General features: G+C 31.8%; 1 protein-coding gene across 5 annotated transcripts in view; it reads left to right on the forward strand.

Moving 5' to 3' along the window:
- The window catches only part of alpha-Spec (alpha spectrin), a 34,158-nt gene that overhangs the window by 11,390 nt on the left and 2,208 nt on the right, over positions 1-20,560 (forward strand). For 2 of the 5 annotated variants that reach the window (XM_074124970.1, XM_074124972.1), the window contains 29 exons: positions 5-157; positions 522-681; positions 1,681-1,886; positions 2,433-2,660; positions 2,760-2,894; positions 3,292-3,552; positions 3,712-3,903; positions 4,206-4,442; positions 5,257-5,538; positions 5,765-5,806; positions 6,874-7,022; positions 8,144-8,339; positions 8,423-8,562; positions 8,673-8,781; positions 9,496-9,645; positions 9,762-10,017; positions 10,106-10,301; positions 10,771-10,957; positions 11,085-11,215; positions 11,363-11,567; positions 12,091-12,295; positions 12,592-12,712; positions 13,990-14,209; positions 14,609-14,758; positions 15,242-15,354; positions 16,073-16,096; positions 17,170-17,224; positions 17,484-17,578; positions 18,780-19,063. In XM_074124970.1, the coding sequence (XP_073981071.1) occupies positions 5-157; positions 522-681; positions 1,681-1,886; positions 2,433-2,660; positions 2,760-2,894; positions 3,292-3,552; positions 3,712-3,903; positions 4,206-4,442; positions 5,257-5,538; positions 5,765-5,806; positions 6,874-7,022; positions 8,144-8,339; positions 8,423-8,562; positions 8,673-8,781; positions 9,496-9,645; positions 9,762-10,017; positions 10,106-10,301; positions 10,771-10,957; positions 11,085-11,215; positions 11,363-11,567; positions 12,091-12,295; positions 12,592-12,712; positions 13,990-14,209; positions 14,609-14,758; positions 15,242-15,354; positions 16,073-16,096; positions 17,170-17,224; positions 17,484-17,578; positions 18,780-19,063 (4,882 nt within the window). The remainder of the gene's footprint in view (positions 1-4; positions 158-521; positions 682-1,680; positions 1,887-2,432; positions 2,661-2,759; positions 2,895-3,291; positions 3,553-3,711; positions 3,904-4,205; positions 4,443-5,256; positions 5,539-5,764; positions 5,807-6,873; positions 7,023-8,143; positions 8,340-8,422; positions 8,563-8,672; positions 8,782-9,495; positions 9,646-9,761; positions 10,018-10,105; positions 10,302-10,770; positions 10,958-11,084; positions 11,216-11,362; positions 11,568-12,090; positions 12,296-12,591; positions 12,713-13,989; positions 14,210-14,608; positions 14,759-15,241; positions 15,355-16,072; positions 16,097-17,169; positions 17,225-17,483; positions 17,579-18,779; positions 19,064-20,560) is intronic. The other 3 variants (XM_074124971.1, XM_074124973.1, XM_074124975.1) reach the window with 3 other exon arrangements.

Raw genomic sequence — 20,560 nt, forward strand, 5'->3', positions numbered from 1 at the left:
ATAGGATTTAACAAGCGTACAAAATCTACAAAAGAAGCATGCATTGTTAGAGGCAGACGTTGGTTCACATCAGGATAGAATTGAAGGTATAAGAGTTGCTGCTGCACAGTTTGTAGAACGAGGGCATTTTGATGCAGAGAATATTAAAGCTAAACAAGTAAGTTTGTACCATTTCAAATTACGTATCTCTCTTCTTTTTAAAACTGCTGTTTGCATTTATTAGAGCTTGATTAATTATTTGGTATAATTTAATGCATACTTCAGCAATGTATGATGTATATATGTATGTGTACACATTCCTTATGACATTAATTTTATCTTTTAAGAGTATTACAATTTTACTTTTGCTTATTTAGGTGTGAGGCTGTTTGTACTAAATTTAACCGGATCATTGATGTGATTTTCTCTAAATTGCATTTTTTTTTATTTCGCAGTTGCCTTTCTCTTTTTCTTTTAAATTTGAAGTTGATTTAATTCTGTTCATAAGTAAGTTTTCACTTGTTTCAATTTATACTTGTCAGGAGGCAGTGACTGAAAGATATGCAGCTCTACAAAAACCAATGAGCATCAGAAAACAAAAATTATTAGATTCTCTTAGGGTTCAACAACTCTTTAGAGATATTGAGGACGAAGAAGCATGGATTAGAGAGAAGGAACCAGTGGCAGCTTCTACCAATAGAGGTATTTACTAGTATTGCATTATTAACCTTGCAAAAATTGACTAGCCTAATAAGAAGTTTCACAAATGTTTTTATAAGTTGAGTTAAAACAAAAATTGCCGAAACGCAGTTTGTTCCCAGTTTACAATTATCTTTTTATTGAAGAAGGCACATTTAGAATCGATTAAAAAATAAATCTAGCTACTTGAGGGTTTTAGGAATGCCAAAATGTTTGAAGAGTGAGTTAAGGGGATGGATTTATATGTTATTTATATGGGTCAGAGTATGTAAATAGGGTGTAGAATACAAAGATGTTTGTTCTTGGGATCGCTAAATCAAGCGGTGGTTTCTCATAGCAGCTATCTCTGTAGACAGTATACTCTTTGTCTGGAAGTTCGAATTGTCAGATTAGGCTACGATATCCATCTGGAAAGGGAGTGGGAAATCCATTTCTCCTTCTTGGGAAAGTTACCAAAATAGATCCAAAGAGCAGAACGCTTAAGTTGCCAAAGATAAGTGGTTACAAACCGAGATAGTGGATATCAAAGCTTCAAAAATATAGTGATTATATTTCAGGAAACAAATTTTGAATAAAAAAATAATGGACTTATTAGTCAGTTATATCTCTAAGAACGTAGACATTAAAAACTTCTTTTATTTTTTGTTTTTCCTTTTTCTTAATTAAACAATTAACATTTCTGAATTAAATTGGGTTTTCGTTGCTGCTTAAATTAGATAATAATTACCTATTTATTTGCTTTGATATCTGAGGCTTAGAGATACAAAGCTAAGGTATGTTGCTTAGTATTGGATTCGAATTTCAGTCACTGACCCGGATTTTATTTGCTGAACAATACTTCTCTTGCCGTCTCCGTCCACTAAGTTGGTTGGGCAGTGGAACCTACCATAAAAAAATCCTTGATTCTTTTTTTACCTAATCCTTTTTAGATTTTATTTCCAAATTACATGTTTAATACCAAAACTACTTTGTGATGATTACAATATTAATTTCATTTTACAGGACGCGATCTCATTGGTGTACAAAATCTTATGAAAAAACATCAAGCAGTGTTGGCAGAAATTAACAATCACGAAAGTAGAATGTCAGCTGTAACTCAAGCTGGCGATCAAATGATTGATGAAGGACACTTCTCTTCAGAGGAAATTAAAAAAAGAACTGCTGATCTTAACGCTCATTGGCTTCAACTGAAAGAGAAAGCTTTACAGGTAAATATTTAAACCAAGACATTGTTTACTTTCTTTTACTAGGTAAGGGAATCGTGTTAATATGGAACTCGGTATAATGTACTGGGATAACTTGGGTATAAACCAGCCAATTGGAAGTGCTAGTTTACTGGATCGATTTTTCACTTTTTGGGGATTGGTCGGAATTTTCTTTAAAATGCATACGCTCTGTAAATACTTGTAAATATATAACTTGTATTTGAAACATTCATTTCAAGCTAGGAAAATGATTCTTAGGCATATCTGGAGGGAGGTGAGATTAAGGTCCCCTTTAAGTGTAATTGTACTGCTTCCTTTGCTTTATAAAATTAATATGAATGCAATTTCTTCGAAAAAGTTCACATTTTATGAAATCAAATGGAGCGGAAGTGTGATTTTATGGCTTTAAACGATGTTTAAAATTAATTAAAGAAAATTTCATTACGTGAATGAAATACGGAAACAGTGTTCGTACCGAATGTTTTGTTAATTTTTCGTTCACTATGTATTAATAATTAGATGATGAATTTATTTTTATTTTCCTTACAGCGCAAACAAGATTTGGAAGATTCACTACAAGCCCATCAATACTTCGCAGATGCTAATGAAGCTGAATCTTGGATGAAAGAAAAAGAGCCAATGGTGGTGAATGAAGATTTTGGTAAAGATGAAGATTCTGCTGAAGCTTTACTAAAAAAACATGAAGCACTTGTATCAGATTTAGAAGCCTTTGGAAATACTATTGTTGCACTTAGTCAACAGGCAGAATTATGCAAGGTAGGTTTTGTTTGAAGTGGTTAGTGGTTTTATACTTTTAAAAAACCCCAAAAATTAAAAATAAGGATCTAAATATTTTTCATTGTTTTGTTAATTCAGCAACAAGAAACGCCGGTTATAGATGTAACTGGTAAAGAATGTGTTATGGCTCTCTACGACTACACTGAAAAGTCTCCAAGAGAAGTATCAATGAAAAAAGGAGATGTTCTCACTCTTCTCAATTCTAATAATAAGGTGAATAATTTTATAAAATACAGATTAGAGTTTATTGGAAACATTTTCTCTTAGAATATTGGTTGTATTTTGCTTGTTGTGGGAAAAAGTTTAAAGTGTTCCACATCTATTACATTTCTTACAGAATACGAAATTAAATCCTATTGTTGATAAGGTCGGGGTTATCCTTTCAAAACTTTTTTTGTTTACTCTCTTTGCCGAAGCTATTTCCAAGGGAAGGTCTTGGTGTGTTTGTTTACGTGACCGTAGAATTAGTGTATGTAATCTAAACGTGTTGTATCCTTATTTAGTAAACAAATCGATCAACCTGTTGGAAAGAATGATTCTATTCTAAACTTCAAATTTTATTTTATAAATGATACATATTTACTATTTTGATTTCAATGTTTTGTTATAGGATTGGTGGAAAGTTGAAGTAAATGATCGACAAGGGTTTGTACCCGCAGCATATGTTAAAAAAATGGAAGCAGGGTTAACAGCATCTCAACAAAATCTTGCTGACAGTAGTTCTATAGCAGCCAGACAAAGTCAAATAGAACAACAATACAAAAGATTGTTAGATCTAGCTAAAGAAAGACAAAATAAATTAAATGAAACTGTTAAGGCTTATGTACTGGTTAGAGAGGCCGCAGAACTAGCTACTTGGATTAAAGACAAGGTAAGAAACTTCCATCGTTCAACTTAAATAATTTTATACAGTGTTTGGCTACAAAATACCATTTCAAAGAACCAAAATTGATTAAAACTGTTCATAAATTAAATAAAACGATTATCTTGTCAGTCTCAAAAAATATTCAAGAAATCACTGTAAATTTAGGAGAATCATGCCCAAGTACAAGATATTGGTGAAGATTTGGAACAAGTTGAGGTTATGCAAAAGAAATTTGATGACTTCCAGTCTGACTTAAAAGCTAATGAAGTTAGATTAGCTGAAATGAATGAGATTGCAATGCAACTAATGACCCTAGGACAAACTGAAGCTGCGGTTAAAATTCAGACCCAACTACAGGTATGTACCCAAGTTTTACTTTTATTAGAGCTTTTTCTTTTCATGTTTTAAAAGCTTTTGTGAATGTAAAATCCAATTCTTGTTCCGTTCAATTCTTGGTTGGACCTAATCCGCCTAAGTACTTTGCGTACATACCGGTCCATTTCATACGTTTCATTATTCTCCTCTCGAAGATTCTCAACATCTGCTGGCCTGCTATTTTGAGAGTCCAAGTTGATTTAAACTGATTACCAGTTTATGTCGTCTTTTTCTAAAGTAAAATTTATTGTAAATTAAATTTTAATCGAATCATTTTATTGTAGGATCTAAATGAAAAATGGACTTCTTTACAACAACTGACTGAAGAACGTGCCACTCAGTTAGGATCGGCACATGAGGTGCAAAGATTCCATCGAGATGTGGATGAAACTAAAGACTGGATTCAAGAGAAGGAAGAAGCATTGAATAATGATGATCTAGGAAAAGATCTTCGAAGTGTACAAGCACTACAAAGGAAACATGAAGGCTTAGAACGAGATTTGGCTGCTCTTGGGGACAAGGTTTGTGCATATAGATTTTTTGTTGTATTATTCGAGATTTTAAAAGTTTAAAACCAACTTTTTTATCTTATTTTTATTTTCGAGTCCAGTGAATTAATAAATTTTTAGATAGCCATTTTAAATATTTGCAACTCTATTAGTGTGTAATCAACAAAATTGTATCGTATGTTAACAATGGTCGTACCTCCAAAGGATGAGCGCAGGGTTATTATTTTTTAAAAGTAATTTTAAATATGAACCAACAAGAGAATCATCTGATGCAATGTTTATTCAGCAAATTTATTACTGTTCTTTCCAGAATTCTTAGTCCCATCATTACGTCCTTCCGCATAGAAGCTGCATAGTTTGCTGCATATATATATTTTTATTATTATTATTATTTATTATTTAGTTATTCTTACATTATCTCAAGCGCGAATTCGATTTTTTAATTTGGTTTGGTAAGTTAATTTGGTTTTAGTCAGGAATTACAATATTGCACTTAGAACTGACTTTCCTTCAATTGGTTCAAGCTTTCGGTTATTATTCATTGGGCACTAGAAAGACGTAATGTAAAAATGTCCAACCAACAATCTTTCAATTGTATTGCAGCTTGTACTTGATCAAGTACAAGTGCAATACAACCTGCTTTAATCGTATATATGATATATATAGTGTTTTGATGTAGGCGATTACGCTTTAATGAATGGTATTAGAAAGGAACATTGTTTAATGAAACTACAACTAGATGATATTATATTTATTGTTTTCTTTCTTCACTTGATACCAATTTTTTTTTACTTTGCCTTAATAGTAGTCATTTTTTTTTAATTAGATCAAACAATTAGACGAAACAGCCAACAGGCTTATGCAAACGCATCCAGAAACAGCAGAGCAAACCTATGCAAAACAGCGTGACATTAATGATGAATGGACTCAACTAACAGCTAAAGCTAATTCTCGTAAAGAACGATTATTGGATTCATATGATCTCCAGCGTTTCCTATCAGATTATAGAGATCTCATGTCTTGGATTAATTCTATGATGGGATTAGTATCTAGTGATGAATTGGCTTCAGATGTTACTGGAGCTGAAGCACTCTTAGAACGCCATCAGGTATGAATTGTCATTTTTTTTTTTTTCTGTGCGTATTTTAAAAGAGCTTGAGGTTTTTATTTTTAAGGTAGTTGTTAACACTCCAAAGAAAAAATTGCATATAACATGAAATCAATTAAATAATAAAATATATATAAATATATTTTAATAATGAAATTAGTCTGAGAATATATAAAGAAAACAATCACAATAAAACTTTTACGAAAAGAATAAATTTGTGTTTTAGAATCACCGATCAGAGATAGACGCTCATTATGGCGTGGCGCAGGTATAAACAATCACCCAGTTAATGTGTGCCCTAACTGGTGTTTTCTAAATTTACTTCTTTCTTTATAAATCTAAATTAATTCTAACATACAAATTTTAAACATTGATTTCTTCACTCCTGACAAATTTTACCTCCTAATTTAAAATTTTTGGTTTTTACTTTTTTATATTAATGTTAACTACTTTTTCTAAAAATAAGAAATTTGTGTGGTATTAATTCATATACTTTATATTTGACAGTTCAACGATTTTTTTTATCAGATTATAGATTTTTTGTTTAAATTATAATTGGAATGCAACTCTAATTTGAATTTTCGGACATTTATATTAGGATTCAAAATTTTCTGATAAAATAAGCTTCTCTGCCTTTAAAGTAAACTAATGCTTTTCTTTTTAAAACATTTTTAAATGCTTTCATGTTCAAGTACATATTCTTAATAATAAAAAACTGACTTCTGAAAATATTTATTATGATTAAAGAGTATGCGTTAATGAATAACAATAATTAAAGAAGTCATTTTGGATAGATTTTTCCAAAACATGAATTTTTTTTAAATAACTAAATAAGATGCATTTATGTTTTTTTTTATTACTCATGGAAAAAATCGACATTTTAATATTTTAAACAAATAAATTGTCAATATGACAACGTTTAAGCAGGTTATGTATGATAACAATAATACAGTAAAAAAATCCGAGGTCAAGAAATCACTAAGACAAATCAGTAAGAGTGTATGTACTTTAGAGAACGCTTTATTGTTCAAGTACTGCCACGTTCTTAAATTTCCCTTTATTAATGTCCAACTCTTGCCGAAAGTTTTCCATTCACGTCATCATCAATCTTAGGTCACTTGATGATGGTTTGTGTTTTTGTAACTCAACCAATCCGCATAGCCATGCCCTGAAGAAGACAATATATTTGTCGAAACGTTGGCAAAAAGACGAGTTGTTGTTTTTATTTGACCGATTTCTCGCCAATTTTGAATCCTTAATTGAATAATTTACGGTCACGAAACCTATATATATTCATTAAGCTTTTTTTTTGTAATAAAGTTGGATGTTTACTAGGAACACCGAACTGAAATTGATGCTAGAACAGGAACTTTCCAAGCATTTGAATTATTTGGACAACAGTTACTCCAGTCAGGTCACTATGCTACTGTCGAAATACAAGAAAAATTAGAAAGCATGGCTGAAGCTAGGCAAGAATTAGAGAAGTGAGTGGCATCTATTTCATTAATAATTTCAACTGTCTTTAATTTTTGTTTTTTGCTTAACTAGATGGATTAAATTAAATAGGAGTTTTAAAAACATTTTTGAAACGAAAATGGTGCATTTCTAAGTGAAGTTTTCACTTCTTTTCTTTAATTGTTTTCCCAGAGACGTACATACTTAGTACTAGTACTCATGTTGGTTTATACTTTTATTTGACACATTTTTCCAGAAATATTCGATTAAGAGCACTTCTATTGGCTCCCCTCTAAATATCAGTACATTTCTGTATAATTTAAGGTCTTGTGTCTTATATTATTAAAGAGGAGGGTTAAATGTGTTGTGAAATTTTTGAGTATGGAAAATGTTTAAAAAACGGAAATTTTATTATATTAAATAAATTGTCACCTGGAAATATCTATTTTGAGGTCTCGTTACTCCGAAAGTATTTTCTAGAAATTGGTTGTCGCAAAAAGGTTTTTAATCAAAATCATTACCATTAATGGAAGTAGTACTCCTTTACGGAATCAATTTTTCAGTTTTTTTTTATGGTTTTCTCGAAAATGGCTTTTAAAAATTTTGTTTAAGCTCAGTATAGTGATTACGATGCATAAATCTACTACTTTACTAAAACATTTTTTTCTGAAACTTGACTGAGGTTATTTCTGAGGATGGGTGTGGATAGAATAAGAATTTAATTATGTATCGAACGTTCGGTGTTTGAAACAAGACAAAAACAATTGTGTGATTTAGAACTCTAAAATTGTTAAAGAACATCGAAATCCAGTTTTTTTATTTTAATGCCTGCTACGATTTCTTTAAACTTCTTGTGTACATTACGACATGTTGTTACTTAATAACTTTATTTGCAAATTTTCGCTTTAGGGCTTTTTGTGGAGTGATCGGTTGTTAGGATATTGTGTAAAATGTTTTGAAATTTGGAGTTGAAAAGAAGTATACTTATAAGTTTAGTTAGAACCTCTTTAATTGTAAAGAAAGAAATTGTTGGTTGTGGTTCAAACGAAATTTGTATTTTTAGAAAATTACCTGCCGATCTCAGTATGTTATTTAAAAGTAATTGATCTTTTAAAAGGCTTATATTTAAATTATTTTCCCTCGTTTTTAGAGCCTGGATATCTCGTAGAATGCAATTGGATCAATGCTTGGAATTGCAATTGTTCTACCGTGATTGCGAGCAAGCAGAAAATTGGATGTCAGCTAGAGAGGCTTTCCTGTCTGCCGAAGAAGTTGATTCTAAAGGGGACAATGTGGAAGCACTTATCAAGAAACACGAAGATTTTGATAAGGCTATTAATGCACATGTGAGTGTCTTCAAAACAGTAGCTTCGATAATTTTTTTTTTAAATTAATGTTTTATTATTTAATTTGATTTTATTTGTTATAGGAAGAAAAAATAGCTGCTTTACAAACATTAGCTGATCAGTTAATGGCTGCGGATCATTACGCTTCTAAGCCGATAGATGATAAGAGGAGGCAAGTTTTAGATAGATGGAGGCATCTAAAGGAAGCTCTTATTGAGAAAAGGTATTTAGATTGCTATTATTATTTCGTATGATTTCTTCCATTATTATGTGTTTAGATTTGTTTTGTTTAGATTATTCTATAGTAATTTGAATTTATCTTTTAATTTTAAGGTCTCGTCTTGGAGAGAGCCAAACCCTACAACAATTTAGTCGTGACGCTGATGAAATGGAGAACTGGATTGCAGAGAAATTACAGCTGGCCACAGAAGAAAGTTATAAGGTTATTATAAAATCTAAGCAACCTAATTTTGTTGTATTTCTTTTTAACTTTGAACAATGGCTTCGGATCAGTTACATTTTATATTATTTAATGATGGTTACATCTAATTACAACTTGTCATTTAATATTGATTTTTTATGGAGCGAAAAAAGAAATGAATGATCTTCAAATTAAAATATTATCAACAATATTTTGTATCGAACAAAATAAATCCAAATAATTTTATTTATTTACATGAATTCAATTCAATTCTTTTCCAATTTTATTCATTGACAATCCTCACACTTTTAAAATAACTCATGCAAAATATTTTCGGAAATATTAGGTTTATTAAATTATTTAATTTTTCTATATTTATTTTAAATAAAAACCGTTTTGTTTAATCAATGTACATTTTCCAAACCAGTTTAGTTTTCGCCTTTCCCCTTATTTTGACATTTTGCCAGTTAAATTAATTTTGCATACTTCAAAAGATTTTATTTTCATATTTTTGATTTTTGTAAATATTAGTTTATTACCAACATATATTAGTTATAATTGTTTACATCCTCTTTTCTTGTTTCATTTCTATAGTTTATTAGCTTAGAAATTATTAATTACATTATTTATATATTTTTAAACAAGGTGTAGTTTCAGTGTTTTTACACGATAATGTGAAGAAATTTATAATCTAACGTTGAACTATCGCGTCTATCTATATCTATTATTGTGTAGGATCCGGCTAACATTCAATCTAAGCATCAGAAACATCAAGCATTTGAAGCTGAACTTGCTGCCAATGCTGATCGTATTCAAAGTGTTCTCGCAATGGGACAGAATCTTATTGATAAACATCAATGCGCTGGTTCAGAAGAGGCTGTCCAGGTAAGCTCATGAATTTAGAAATGGATACTGATCTCACTTAAAACAATATTCCTAGACTTGATTATTTGTGATTTGTTTATGGAGAATTAGATCGATTCATATTTGTATCTTTACAGGTGCGTCTTGCGTCGATTGCTGATCAGTGGGAATTCCTTACTCAAAAGACCACGGAAAAATCACTGAAATTAAAAGAAGCGAACAAACAGAGAACGTATATTGCTGCTGTTAAAGATCTTGATTTTTGGCTTGGAGAGGTTGAAAGTCTTCTGACTTCCGAGGATTCTGGAAAAGATCTAGCCTCCGTACAAAATTTGATTAAGAAGCACCAGCTAGTAGAGGCTGATATTCATGCACATGATGATAGAATTAAGGGTACATAAGATTTGTGATTATCGATGCTTTATTTGTGAGCTAAGGATGCGTCTTAATTTGATCATCTAACCCTTAAATTTATTTTCAGATATGAATGGACAGGCAGATTCATTGATTGAAAGTGGTCAATTTGATACCGCCAGTATTCAAGAAAAAAGACAATCCATAAATGAACGTTACGAAAGAATAAAAAATTTGGCAGCTCATAGGCAGGCAAGATTGAATGAAGCCAATACATTGCATCAGTTTTTCCGAGATATTGCGGACGAGGAATCTTGGATAAAGTAAATATTATTATTGAGAGATAAATTTGGAAAATTTTCTTTTGATTAAGTTATATTTTCCTCCCTTTCTAATTTCTACTTAAATAAGCAAGGTAGCCGAACATTTACGAGGTGGGCCCGCCAATACTAACGTGTATATGGTACTGGGTTCGAGTCATAGACCAGGCCTTAGATTTATATTAAAAAAAGGAATTAAGGAAATATTTTGTTGTCCGCTTCCTTCCACGTTACCTGAAAAAAATGACATTTCATTACTCTCTTTATAGTTTAAATTCGGTAGTTTTAAATTATCTTTTGTCTCTCATTTTTCTTATTGACATCATTCAGGAAGAAAATTTCGATTTTATTGATAAAATTAATTCTCAGAATCTAGTTAGCAACGTTGACCTAGCGAAAAATGTGTTGATTAATTATTGATATTGATTTCGGAAATAAAAAAAGATAATACTTCATGAATTTCTATTATTAGGGAGAAGAAACTTTTAGTAGGATCAGACGATTATGGACGTGACTTAACAGGTGTTCAAAATTTGAAAAAGAAACATAAACGTTTGGAAACGGAATTAGCATCCCATGAACCTGCCATACAGTCTGTGCAAGAAGCGGGTGAGAAATTGATGGATGTGTCAAATCTGGGTGTACCGGAAATAGAACAGGTTTGAAATTCGTATTTATTAACTGAAGAAAATGTGATAATTTAAAACTTAAAAATAAATCACGAGGCTAAAATTGTAGTTTTTTATTTATTTATTTATTTTTAATTATATTTCTTCGTATTTTCAGCGGCTTATGTTACTGAACCAAGCTTGGTCTGAACTGAAACAGTTGGCTGCCACCAGGGGACAAAAACTTGACGAATCTCTGACTTACCAACAATTCTTAGCCAAACTTGAAGAAGAGGAAGCGTGGATCAGGTAATTTATTAAGTAAATTTTTATTTTTGTGACGCAGTAAATTTTCCTTGCAAGAATAGATACTATTTTGTTTCAAAAGTCATGTCATGGAATTCTGATAGTTAAATAAAACACATTTACTAAACTTTCTTTTAACAAATGTTTCAGTGAAAAGCAGCAATTACTTTCAGTTGAAGATTATGGTGATACTATGGCAGCCGTACAAGGACTTCTGAAAAAGCATGACGCTTTTGAGACAGATTTTGCTGCCCATAGAGATCGTTGTGCAGACATTTGTTCAGCTGGTGAAAGTCTAATTGCTGCAAAGAATCATCATGCAGATAGCATCTCACAGAGATGTCTCCAGCTTCAGGTGAACTTAAGTTGTTGGAATTTTATGATATATAATTTATTTGTTAATTAAAGATGACATTCAACTTTTTCATTCATTGTTCATCAACTTTGCCTTAGCAAGTACTGATTTAAAATTTTCTTGATAGAGTGGCTTTGGAAAATGTTATTAAGTGAAAGTGTGTTTAAAATTAAAAAGAGTGGTAATGTGTTCATAGAAAATATCCTCTTCAGTATCGACTTTATTTTGGTTCAGCTTTATTAAGCGCGACAAGATTCGTTAAAATATGAATTACGTCGGATTCGTTCAATATCTTTTAATTTAATCAGAAGCTGTAACAGGTGGAAGAGCTATGCAAAACTATTACAAAACTTGCAATAGTAACAAATAAAAGTGAGCTGCTTAAAAAGTTATAAAAAAACAAATTAACTTGAATTATGTTTATTAAAAATATATTTAAATTCGTTCGCGTGGAGACAGAGATTAACCTGTATCATTAAACATTTTTATCTTATTCTGTTCATCAACTAATTCGTTATTTCAGAATAAATTGGAATCTTTGTCCAATTTGGCTGCACGTAGGAAGACACGTTTAATGGATAATTCTGCATATTTACAATTTATGTGGAAAGCTGATGTCGTTGAATCTTGGGTTGCCGATAAGGAAACACATATTAGATCGGATGAGTTTGGAAGAGATCTCTCAACTGTGCAGACACTTCTTACTAAGCAAGAAACTTTTGATGCAGGTAATTTTTTCAGTTTGAAAATTATCTGTTGCTACTTTTGTGTTTCTTAATATAATTCAAATACATTTTTAGTTCGTTTTATAATTTTACACACATAAAATATTTATTTAATAAAACTGGTAAGCGGCTATTTAATAAAACTGGTAAGCGATTGTGCTTTTGTAGCAAGTTAGTTTTTTTTTCCAATTTAAGTGCCAGACTTGTGGTAGGTTTTAAAAGAAGGTTGATGATATTATTAATTAGGTTGTAAACCATTAAAATTCCATGTTTATTAATTTTATACTGTATTTAACTAGGTTTATTGGCTTTCGAGCACGAAGGAATTCAGAATATTACCTCTTTAAAAGATCAATTGATCGCTGCAAATCATGACCAGAGTCAAGCCATTCTCAAGAGGCATGCTGATGTCATGGCTAGGTATGAAACTATCTTTTAACAGATGATCTATTTTATTGTTCAGTTTTAGAGGATAAATAGTTTAAATCACACAATTTATTGGCCAATAACTTTTTTTAACATGAACTAGCAGATTAGACAACCTGTAATCATATACATAAAAAGTTATCGTAAATCATTTAAATGTACTTTTAGACTTCTTTTTTTTGACGATGATGTCGATACAAAAAAATATTTATTTGTTATTTGAAATTAGTTACAAAATAGGAAAAAAATTATTGTTTCTTTATTTAAGGTGTTTTATTTTATTATTATTGTTTTATTTTGAGTCTAAATCTAACATATTTAATGTTTGTAAGGTATTGTCTACAGTAATTATTTTGGACATTTGTTGTTGCTCTTTTATTTTCTTTTTAAATATGTAAATTACTGATTTTTCATTCACCTTATCTATCTCGCACCTTAATGTTTTATGGATTTCAGTCCTGAGATATCACCTAATTTGATTTTGTTAATTTTTACGAAGAGCCATCTTTATTGATTTCATTTTTGTTTTATCAATTTTTTTTTTTTTAATACGAGTCAAAATCTGAGAATATTGGCGTCCGTAGCTTTTTTTAGTGAACTGCCAGCCTCCGGACGTGTTCCGTTGATATAGACAACACTGTCCATCACCGGACAATACTGGCCACTGCAGGCTCAGGAAACACATGCATCGCATGGGCCTGGCAGATGATAGCCTTTGCAGGTTCTGTCAGGAAGAGGAGGAAATGGCACTGCACGTGTTGTGTCAGTGCGAGGGGCTCGTATGGCTAAGGATGTTACTTCTCGGGGAGGAAAAACCAAGGCCTGTGAGCTCTACCCAAGAGCCGCTCTCCAGCAAAGGACAGGTCTGGAGGGTGAGCTTTAGAAAGAGGGGAGCCACAATAGATCCAAAGGGGTCGCAGAGGCATAGGCCTTGAGGCCGCCCTAGTTTAATCTGTCTAACTATCACCGGACAATGAGTTGTAAGAAGCTCATGGGAAGAGAAAAACTAAGGGTCTGCAGCTGGATTCGAACCAGTGATCTCCGGTTGGAATTCAGTATAACGCTAACCAAACCATTCATCTAATCCCTTCTCTGTATTTCTATTGTTGTTTTCTATTGAACTTGTATAATAGTGTCAATATCCTTTTATCATTGGCATCATAAGTAAGGGAAAAAAAGTAAATATAGAATTAGTAATAGTAAATAATATCCTGTTATTGCTTAGTTTATGTTAATTGTACGTTAATACAATCGTTTTTTATTTAATTTAGGTGGAGGAAATTGTTAGCAGATTCAGACGCAAGAAAGCAGAGATTGTTACGCATGCAAGATCAGTTCAGACAGATTGAAGAATTGTATTTGACTTTTGCCAAGAAAGCGTCTGCATTTAATAGTTGGTTTGAAAATGCAGAAGAAGATTTGACCGATCCAGTTAGATGTAATTCAATCGAGGAAATAAGAGCACTAAGGGATGCTCATGCACAGTTTCAGGTAATTTTAGATTAAAATGATTTCTCGAATACAAGAAGAAAAAGAACAAGAACAATGTTTGAAAATGCCGTTTTTGCTAAATTTTGGCTACTTTTCACTCGAAATATATGATATCTACGTAGTTGCAAAAAAAAAAAAAAAAAAACCCTCTTGTAAACAAGGAAATGCCTTATATTTGATTGAAAATTTTGAAATTTTATCATTTGTTGAAAAAAAGAAAAAAAATGTGTTGGGTGTTTTTCCATGTTACGCTTTTTCGGGCAGTTTTTGATGATCAAGCCTTATACAACTGTCCTACCGGATTTTTTAATCTCGTTTAATAGTTTATAATGAAAAATAGTAGACTCTTACTATTTCAGATCTGAGACTTATTAATACATTTTCGTTGTTTTTATTTAGGCGTCTTTATCATCTGCACAAGCTGACTTTGAAGCGTTAGCTGCTCTTGATCAACAAATAAAAAGCTTTAATGTCGGTCCGAATCCTTACACTTGGTTTACTATGGAAGCTCTTGAAGATACTTGGCGAAATTTGCAGAAAATTATTAAGGTACTGCTCACTATGTTTTTTCAAGATATATATTTTTTCGGTTTTTTTAAGTTGGCTGCTATTCCTTATACTATACTATTTTATTAATTATTAATTTCATCTTATACTATTTACCTAACTTTATTTTGTTGAATAATGAAAGCGTTTTCTATTCTTCAAGACTGATTGGTTTTGGATTTTAATCCAGTGCCAACGTTAGGAATGCATAAACAATGGAAATCAGAAATTTTACACTTATTTGAACCAAATTCTGAGGTTGATGAGAAGTGAAACTATCGATATTTTTCTGCGTTGTGTGACCTCAACTCAAAATATTTATTTTTGCCCAAAGTTCATCTGTTTGTTGAATAAATTAATCTTTTAAATATAAATAGTAGCTTAACACTAAGTTAATAAAATTTATATACTTATATGTTTTTATCTCATTATCTCAATGAAAATGAATAACAATTTAAATCAAATAAAAATGTTCCTTATGTTCAGGAACGCGATGTGGAATTGGCTAAAGAAGCACAGAGGCAAGAAGAAAATGATAAACTTAGAAAAGAATTTGCAAAGCATGCAAATTCATTCCATCATTGGCTTACTGAGACAAGGTAGTTTTACTTATTTTTTAATTTTTTCTTCTCAACATTATGGTAAATTAAATATAGCTGAAGTTAATTATATCCATCTTTAATGTCTTTATTTATTGCAAAGATATATTATGATATTGCAAAGATTAGCTAAGATATGTACTAAGAGATTTATATTTAGTGTTTCCTCTTTGATTTTCAAAGTTTTGAAGTTCGGAGAATGCTCAAATGTTCAATTGAAAAAAAAATAGAGAGGCTAATGCTGGAAGAGTTTCCACATGCCTGAGTTTTTATTCATCTTATTTTGATTTAGATTAATTCTTCTCAACATCAGAAGTTTTAAAAGTAGTGTGAATTGGGTGCCAGTATTTTCTTAGCCACATACTTTGCTAATTACACATTGAGGAAATCCAATGTTCAAGAGTCAATTATTAATTAAGGAATTTATTGTAAATAACGTTTGCTTATAAGCCTCCACCACACCTAAAGTGGAAGGTGGACGTAAAGCCCGCCTGAAAAATAGGCATTACTTTACTTTTTAGTGAAAAGTGGTAAATGTAGTCTTCGTTTTTAAAGTTCGTTGTAGCAAGAAGTCATTAGACATTTGAACTTCAGATTTTTATTTTACAAATAAAATTATATTTTTTTCTGATTATCTATTGAAACTAGTTTAAATTGATGAACTAATTGCAAATTATTGTTACACATGTTCGTGAATTCTTCTATGTGGAATACTCAGATATCGACTTCTTGGATGGGACGGGTGACGATTATATTGATTTATTATTTATCTAACTGTGTTATTCTTTGTTTTGCTTAATTAACTCAGAAATTTATTTTACTCATGCTACAAAAAGTTTAATTTACTTGAGATTATTTTTATAATTTTTTTTTTATTTTTAATATAAACTTATGCTTTATTGTTTAATGAAATGATGGTATTCTTTGTATACGGAATCAACTTCGCAAACAATTGCAACTTGCTTTAATTTGTTAAACATTACTTGAAGGAAAAATATTCGACTCTAGTTTATTTTTTTGTCATAAAAAGCATGCCAAAAATTACTTCAAGCTTTTACTAATTTTTTCTTATTATTTAAGAAAAATCTGTATCAAAGATTTTATTTTTATCGCATTTATATATAACATGCTTGTTTTTGAAACATTCTGAGCGGTTTCGGTTTTATATCCATCATCAAGGAAAGAAAGCTCGATTTGTATAGAAAATTTTAACTTTTACTCATACGTTTTTCGTCACATGTTACACACAATCTCTTATCTAAATAAATTATTCAGTTTAAAAGATTTTATCCAGCATTGCTTATCCAACGACTCATTCACAGTAAAACTATATATTTTATTTCGAGCTGCCATTAATTTTCTCATAAATTGTTCACTTTATCGATTTACTACATTATGGTCCTCAAGGCAAGATGAATAAACGATATTGTCCCAGCATCGATTATCATCAGGGTGGGTTCTCTTCTGTAGAGGGCTGTTGCCTAAAGATTTAAATGCGAATTTATTGGATTACATTCCTGAATTACTTTAGATGTGGGTTTTTAAAAAAAATAAATTTTCAAAGACTTCTAGGGTAACAATTCCAGGGTAACATTATAATAGCACAGATAAAGTATCTTATTTCCTCCTCACTCAAAAATCGTGCATTAATCAAATTCATGCCGTCCATGTTAAATTATTTATAACATTTGTAAACACAGTTTTTTTTTTTTTTAAAATAAAATGTTTGTTGTTTTTCATTTATAAACATATTTCTATTAACTTTAAGTGTCTTCTGAAAGAACTCTTTTAATTTTGAAATATTCTGCATTTCAGGACTTCCATGATGGAAGGATCGGGGTCATTAGAGCAACAACTTGAAGCAACTAAGGTATATTACCATTTAATTTATCACTATTTCTCATAGTTCTCATAAGAAATCGATCTAATTCCAATGTTATTGATACCAGGCTTTGCCATTATTTCTTACTTTTACTGTACGGAATGTATAATTTAATATACCTATTATTACTTGTTAGTATTTTATACATTTATATTTTTCCTTTTGAATCTCAATTTATTTCATTATTTTAATTTAAAAAACATAAAACTATTTATTTTTTTTAAATTTATTTAATTTTTTTTTGCAGCGGAAAGCAACTGAAGTTAGATCTAGAAAATCAGATTTGAAGAAAATTGAAGAACTAGGTGCAATACTTGAAGAACACCTCATACTAGACAATAGGTAAGATAATTCTTGTTCATTCTTAACAGTGCCTGTTATATTCCTAAAAATTTTTTGTAGGTTTAAGTTAGTAATTTATGCCATCACCTAAGAAATCCTCTTAACTAACATTTCTGCTTTCGATTTTTAAAATTTCGTTATTAACAATCAATATACTCAGTAGTGTATTACTTCATTAAAAATTAAAATTTAAAATCTTGCATACAACCGTTAAAAAAAAAAAAAAAAAAAAATTGAGACAGCAGTGAAGAAGTATAATAGGGTGTTTTTTATTTTTTTTAAAGAAAATTTCAGTTTCATTTTTTTGCTTAACTGCCATTTCTGCCGACAAAAAATAAATAGGATTTCATTAGTGGCGAAACTCATTCAGTGTTTTATCTTTAAAATCATTTTGAAAGGCAAATGTCGGAATGGTTTTGTTTTTATTTTTTACTTTTACATTCTCTTGCTTGAAGTAAGAGGAAATATAGCTCGTAGAATTTTAGATATCAAATTTTCACCGAAATAGTTCTTAGAAAACGTGTCACTAGCTAAAAAATGAAAGTTGCTATTATTACAAACCACTTTTTTCTATTTTATTTTTATTGCAATCTCACAATCAAACATTGTGTTGTTCTTTCTTTGCGATATTATCGCAAAAATTCCTGCGATTTTGTTTAAACATGGTAAACTCAGTGCTACCATTTTATTTGAAAATTTTCTTGGAATACTAGGTAGTGTAACTAGGTTAGATATACACGTACAGACCTCGGAGATGTCCCAGGTTACTTCACATAGTGGCAGGCTGTCGGAACAGGCGGCTTCCAACTCCTAATCCTTGATGATTATGATGATAAAAAAGACACACACACCCACTCTCACTATTAATTTGAAAGATCCAATTTTTCGCCCATCACAGGCCATCTCAAAACTGTATTTCTGATAAAAACTCATAATCGAAAATCTGAACGATTGCAATACTTCTCTTATTATTAGCAATAGAAAATAAAAGATAAGTTTATTCCAAAAATTATAGAATTATGGTACAAAAATATGGTAGCCGAAAATCTACGTTAAAAAAAAAATTATTAGAGAAAACTAGAGAAAGATTCTGCCTAGCAAATGTTGAACGATCCTAATTAAGGTTATTTTTAAATCGAATATGTATTAAATAATATATGTATATTTATATACGAACATTTTGGTTTTGTTTTCTACAAAGGTATACCGAACATAGCACGGTCGGCCTTGCCCAACAGTGGGATCAATTGGATCAACTTGGCATGCGTATGCAACATAATCTTGAACAACAAATACAAGCTAGAAATCATTCTGGAGTTTCAGAAGATGCTCTTAAAGAATTTTCTATGATGTTTAAACACTTCGACAAAGATAAGAGTGGTAGACTAAACCAACATGAATTCAAGAGTTGTCTAAGAGCGTTGGGTTATGACTTGCCGATGGTAGAAGAAGGCCAACCAGACCCGGAATTTCAGAACATTTTAGGTAATTGAGAGATATAATGTTGTAGATATAATCATTGTATCTGAATTCATTCTGTATGATTATTATTATTATTTTAAATTAAGGCTCTTGAAGAGTTCAATCGAGTTTCTTTTTTTTACCTCTGGGCAGTTTTCTACCATGACAATAACACTTAATCCAGTTCGCTTAACTTCTGAGTTGATTAATTCCTTCCCTTAGATTAGATTAGATTAGATTTAGACGGGCGGGACGGGACCTATACCCCACGGCACCGCAGCCACAAGAGGCTTATTGTGCCTTCCCTCTAAATCTAGTAGGTGAAACCTCCCCTTCTAAGAAGGTTGAGGGCTTTCCCTACCAGTTCCTTCTGCGCTATAATCTCCTTTGGTCTCAAAATCCCAAAGATTTCGTAGCGCAGTCTCTCGATTGCAACGCAATCGAATAACAGGTGAGAGGCCGTTTCCTCCTCTTCCTGGCACAATCTGCACAATGGTTCCGAGCTAATAAGCCCTAATTTGTGTAGGTGCTTTCTGAACCTACCGTGCCCTGTGAATAGGCCCGTAATCAGAGTGATCTGATTCCTGCCCAAGCCCAAAGTCTCTTTGGTTCTATGTTTGCACAGCAAGGGCATAACACTCTTGCTGTGTTTGACCCCAGGAAGCATCACCCAGTTCTTTTCGTGTTCTCTCCAGATCCAATCTCTGAGAGCCTCACGAACTGCACCCGTGGTGATCCCCAGGACAGGCTCCGGGCCAATGAAAGGAGTGTTGGCTCCATTCCTGGCCAGTAGATCAGCTGTCTCATTCCCCTTAATCCCCACATGACCCGGCACCCATTCTAACCGAACTTTATTGTGCCGAGCCAGTCAATGGCCTTCAGCGCGGCCTGGCTGTCCGAAAAGATGCGAACCTCCCTATCCCTAAGATTCATTCGCAGATTTTCCTCAGCACAGGTTTTTATAGCAAAGACTTCGGCGTGAAAGACGGTGGCATATCTCCCAAGAGCACTCTCAATAAGTACCTCAGGTTTAGCCCCATACACTCCAGCTCCGGTCCCGCAGGCCATCTTGGAGACATCTGTATACCACATGGCTTCCTTCTGGCACTGTTCTGTCCAGTTTACCCTCCATTCAGTCCTCGATCTAAGGATCACCTGAAATGGAGTCTCAAATTCCTTCCCTTACTATTATTGATTTAGCAGATCATCTGCTTAAGGATTAATCAGCTTTTTACTTAAGAGACTACACAAAACATTTTGTTGGTGTTTAATTCTGTAAAAATACTTTCCAGGACCCTGAATTGCATCTTATAGGTAGCACAGCTGTGAGGAATGTAATTTATATAAAGTTTTGTTCCCTGTATATAACATAACTTAGATTATATGGCCCACATTTTGAGTTTTAATAGACAACGGTGGCATCTATCATTGATCAAAGCAGGATCCTTAGCATGCTTCTATAAGATCTTCTACTGATGGTCCTGAATTGCAGTCTTAAACTCCCATGGTCTCTGGATATAC

This window comes from Rhodnius prolixus, unplaced genomic scaffold (genome assembly GCF_049639745.1).
Source record: "Rhodnius prolixus isolate KJV_2025 unplaced genomic scaffold, Rpr scaffold_3, whole genome shotgun sequence".
In the NCBI taxonomy this organism is placed as follows: Eukaryota; Metazoa; Arthropoda; class Insecta; order Hemiptera; family Reduviidae; genus Rhodnius; species Rhodnius prolixus.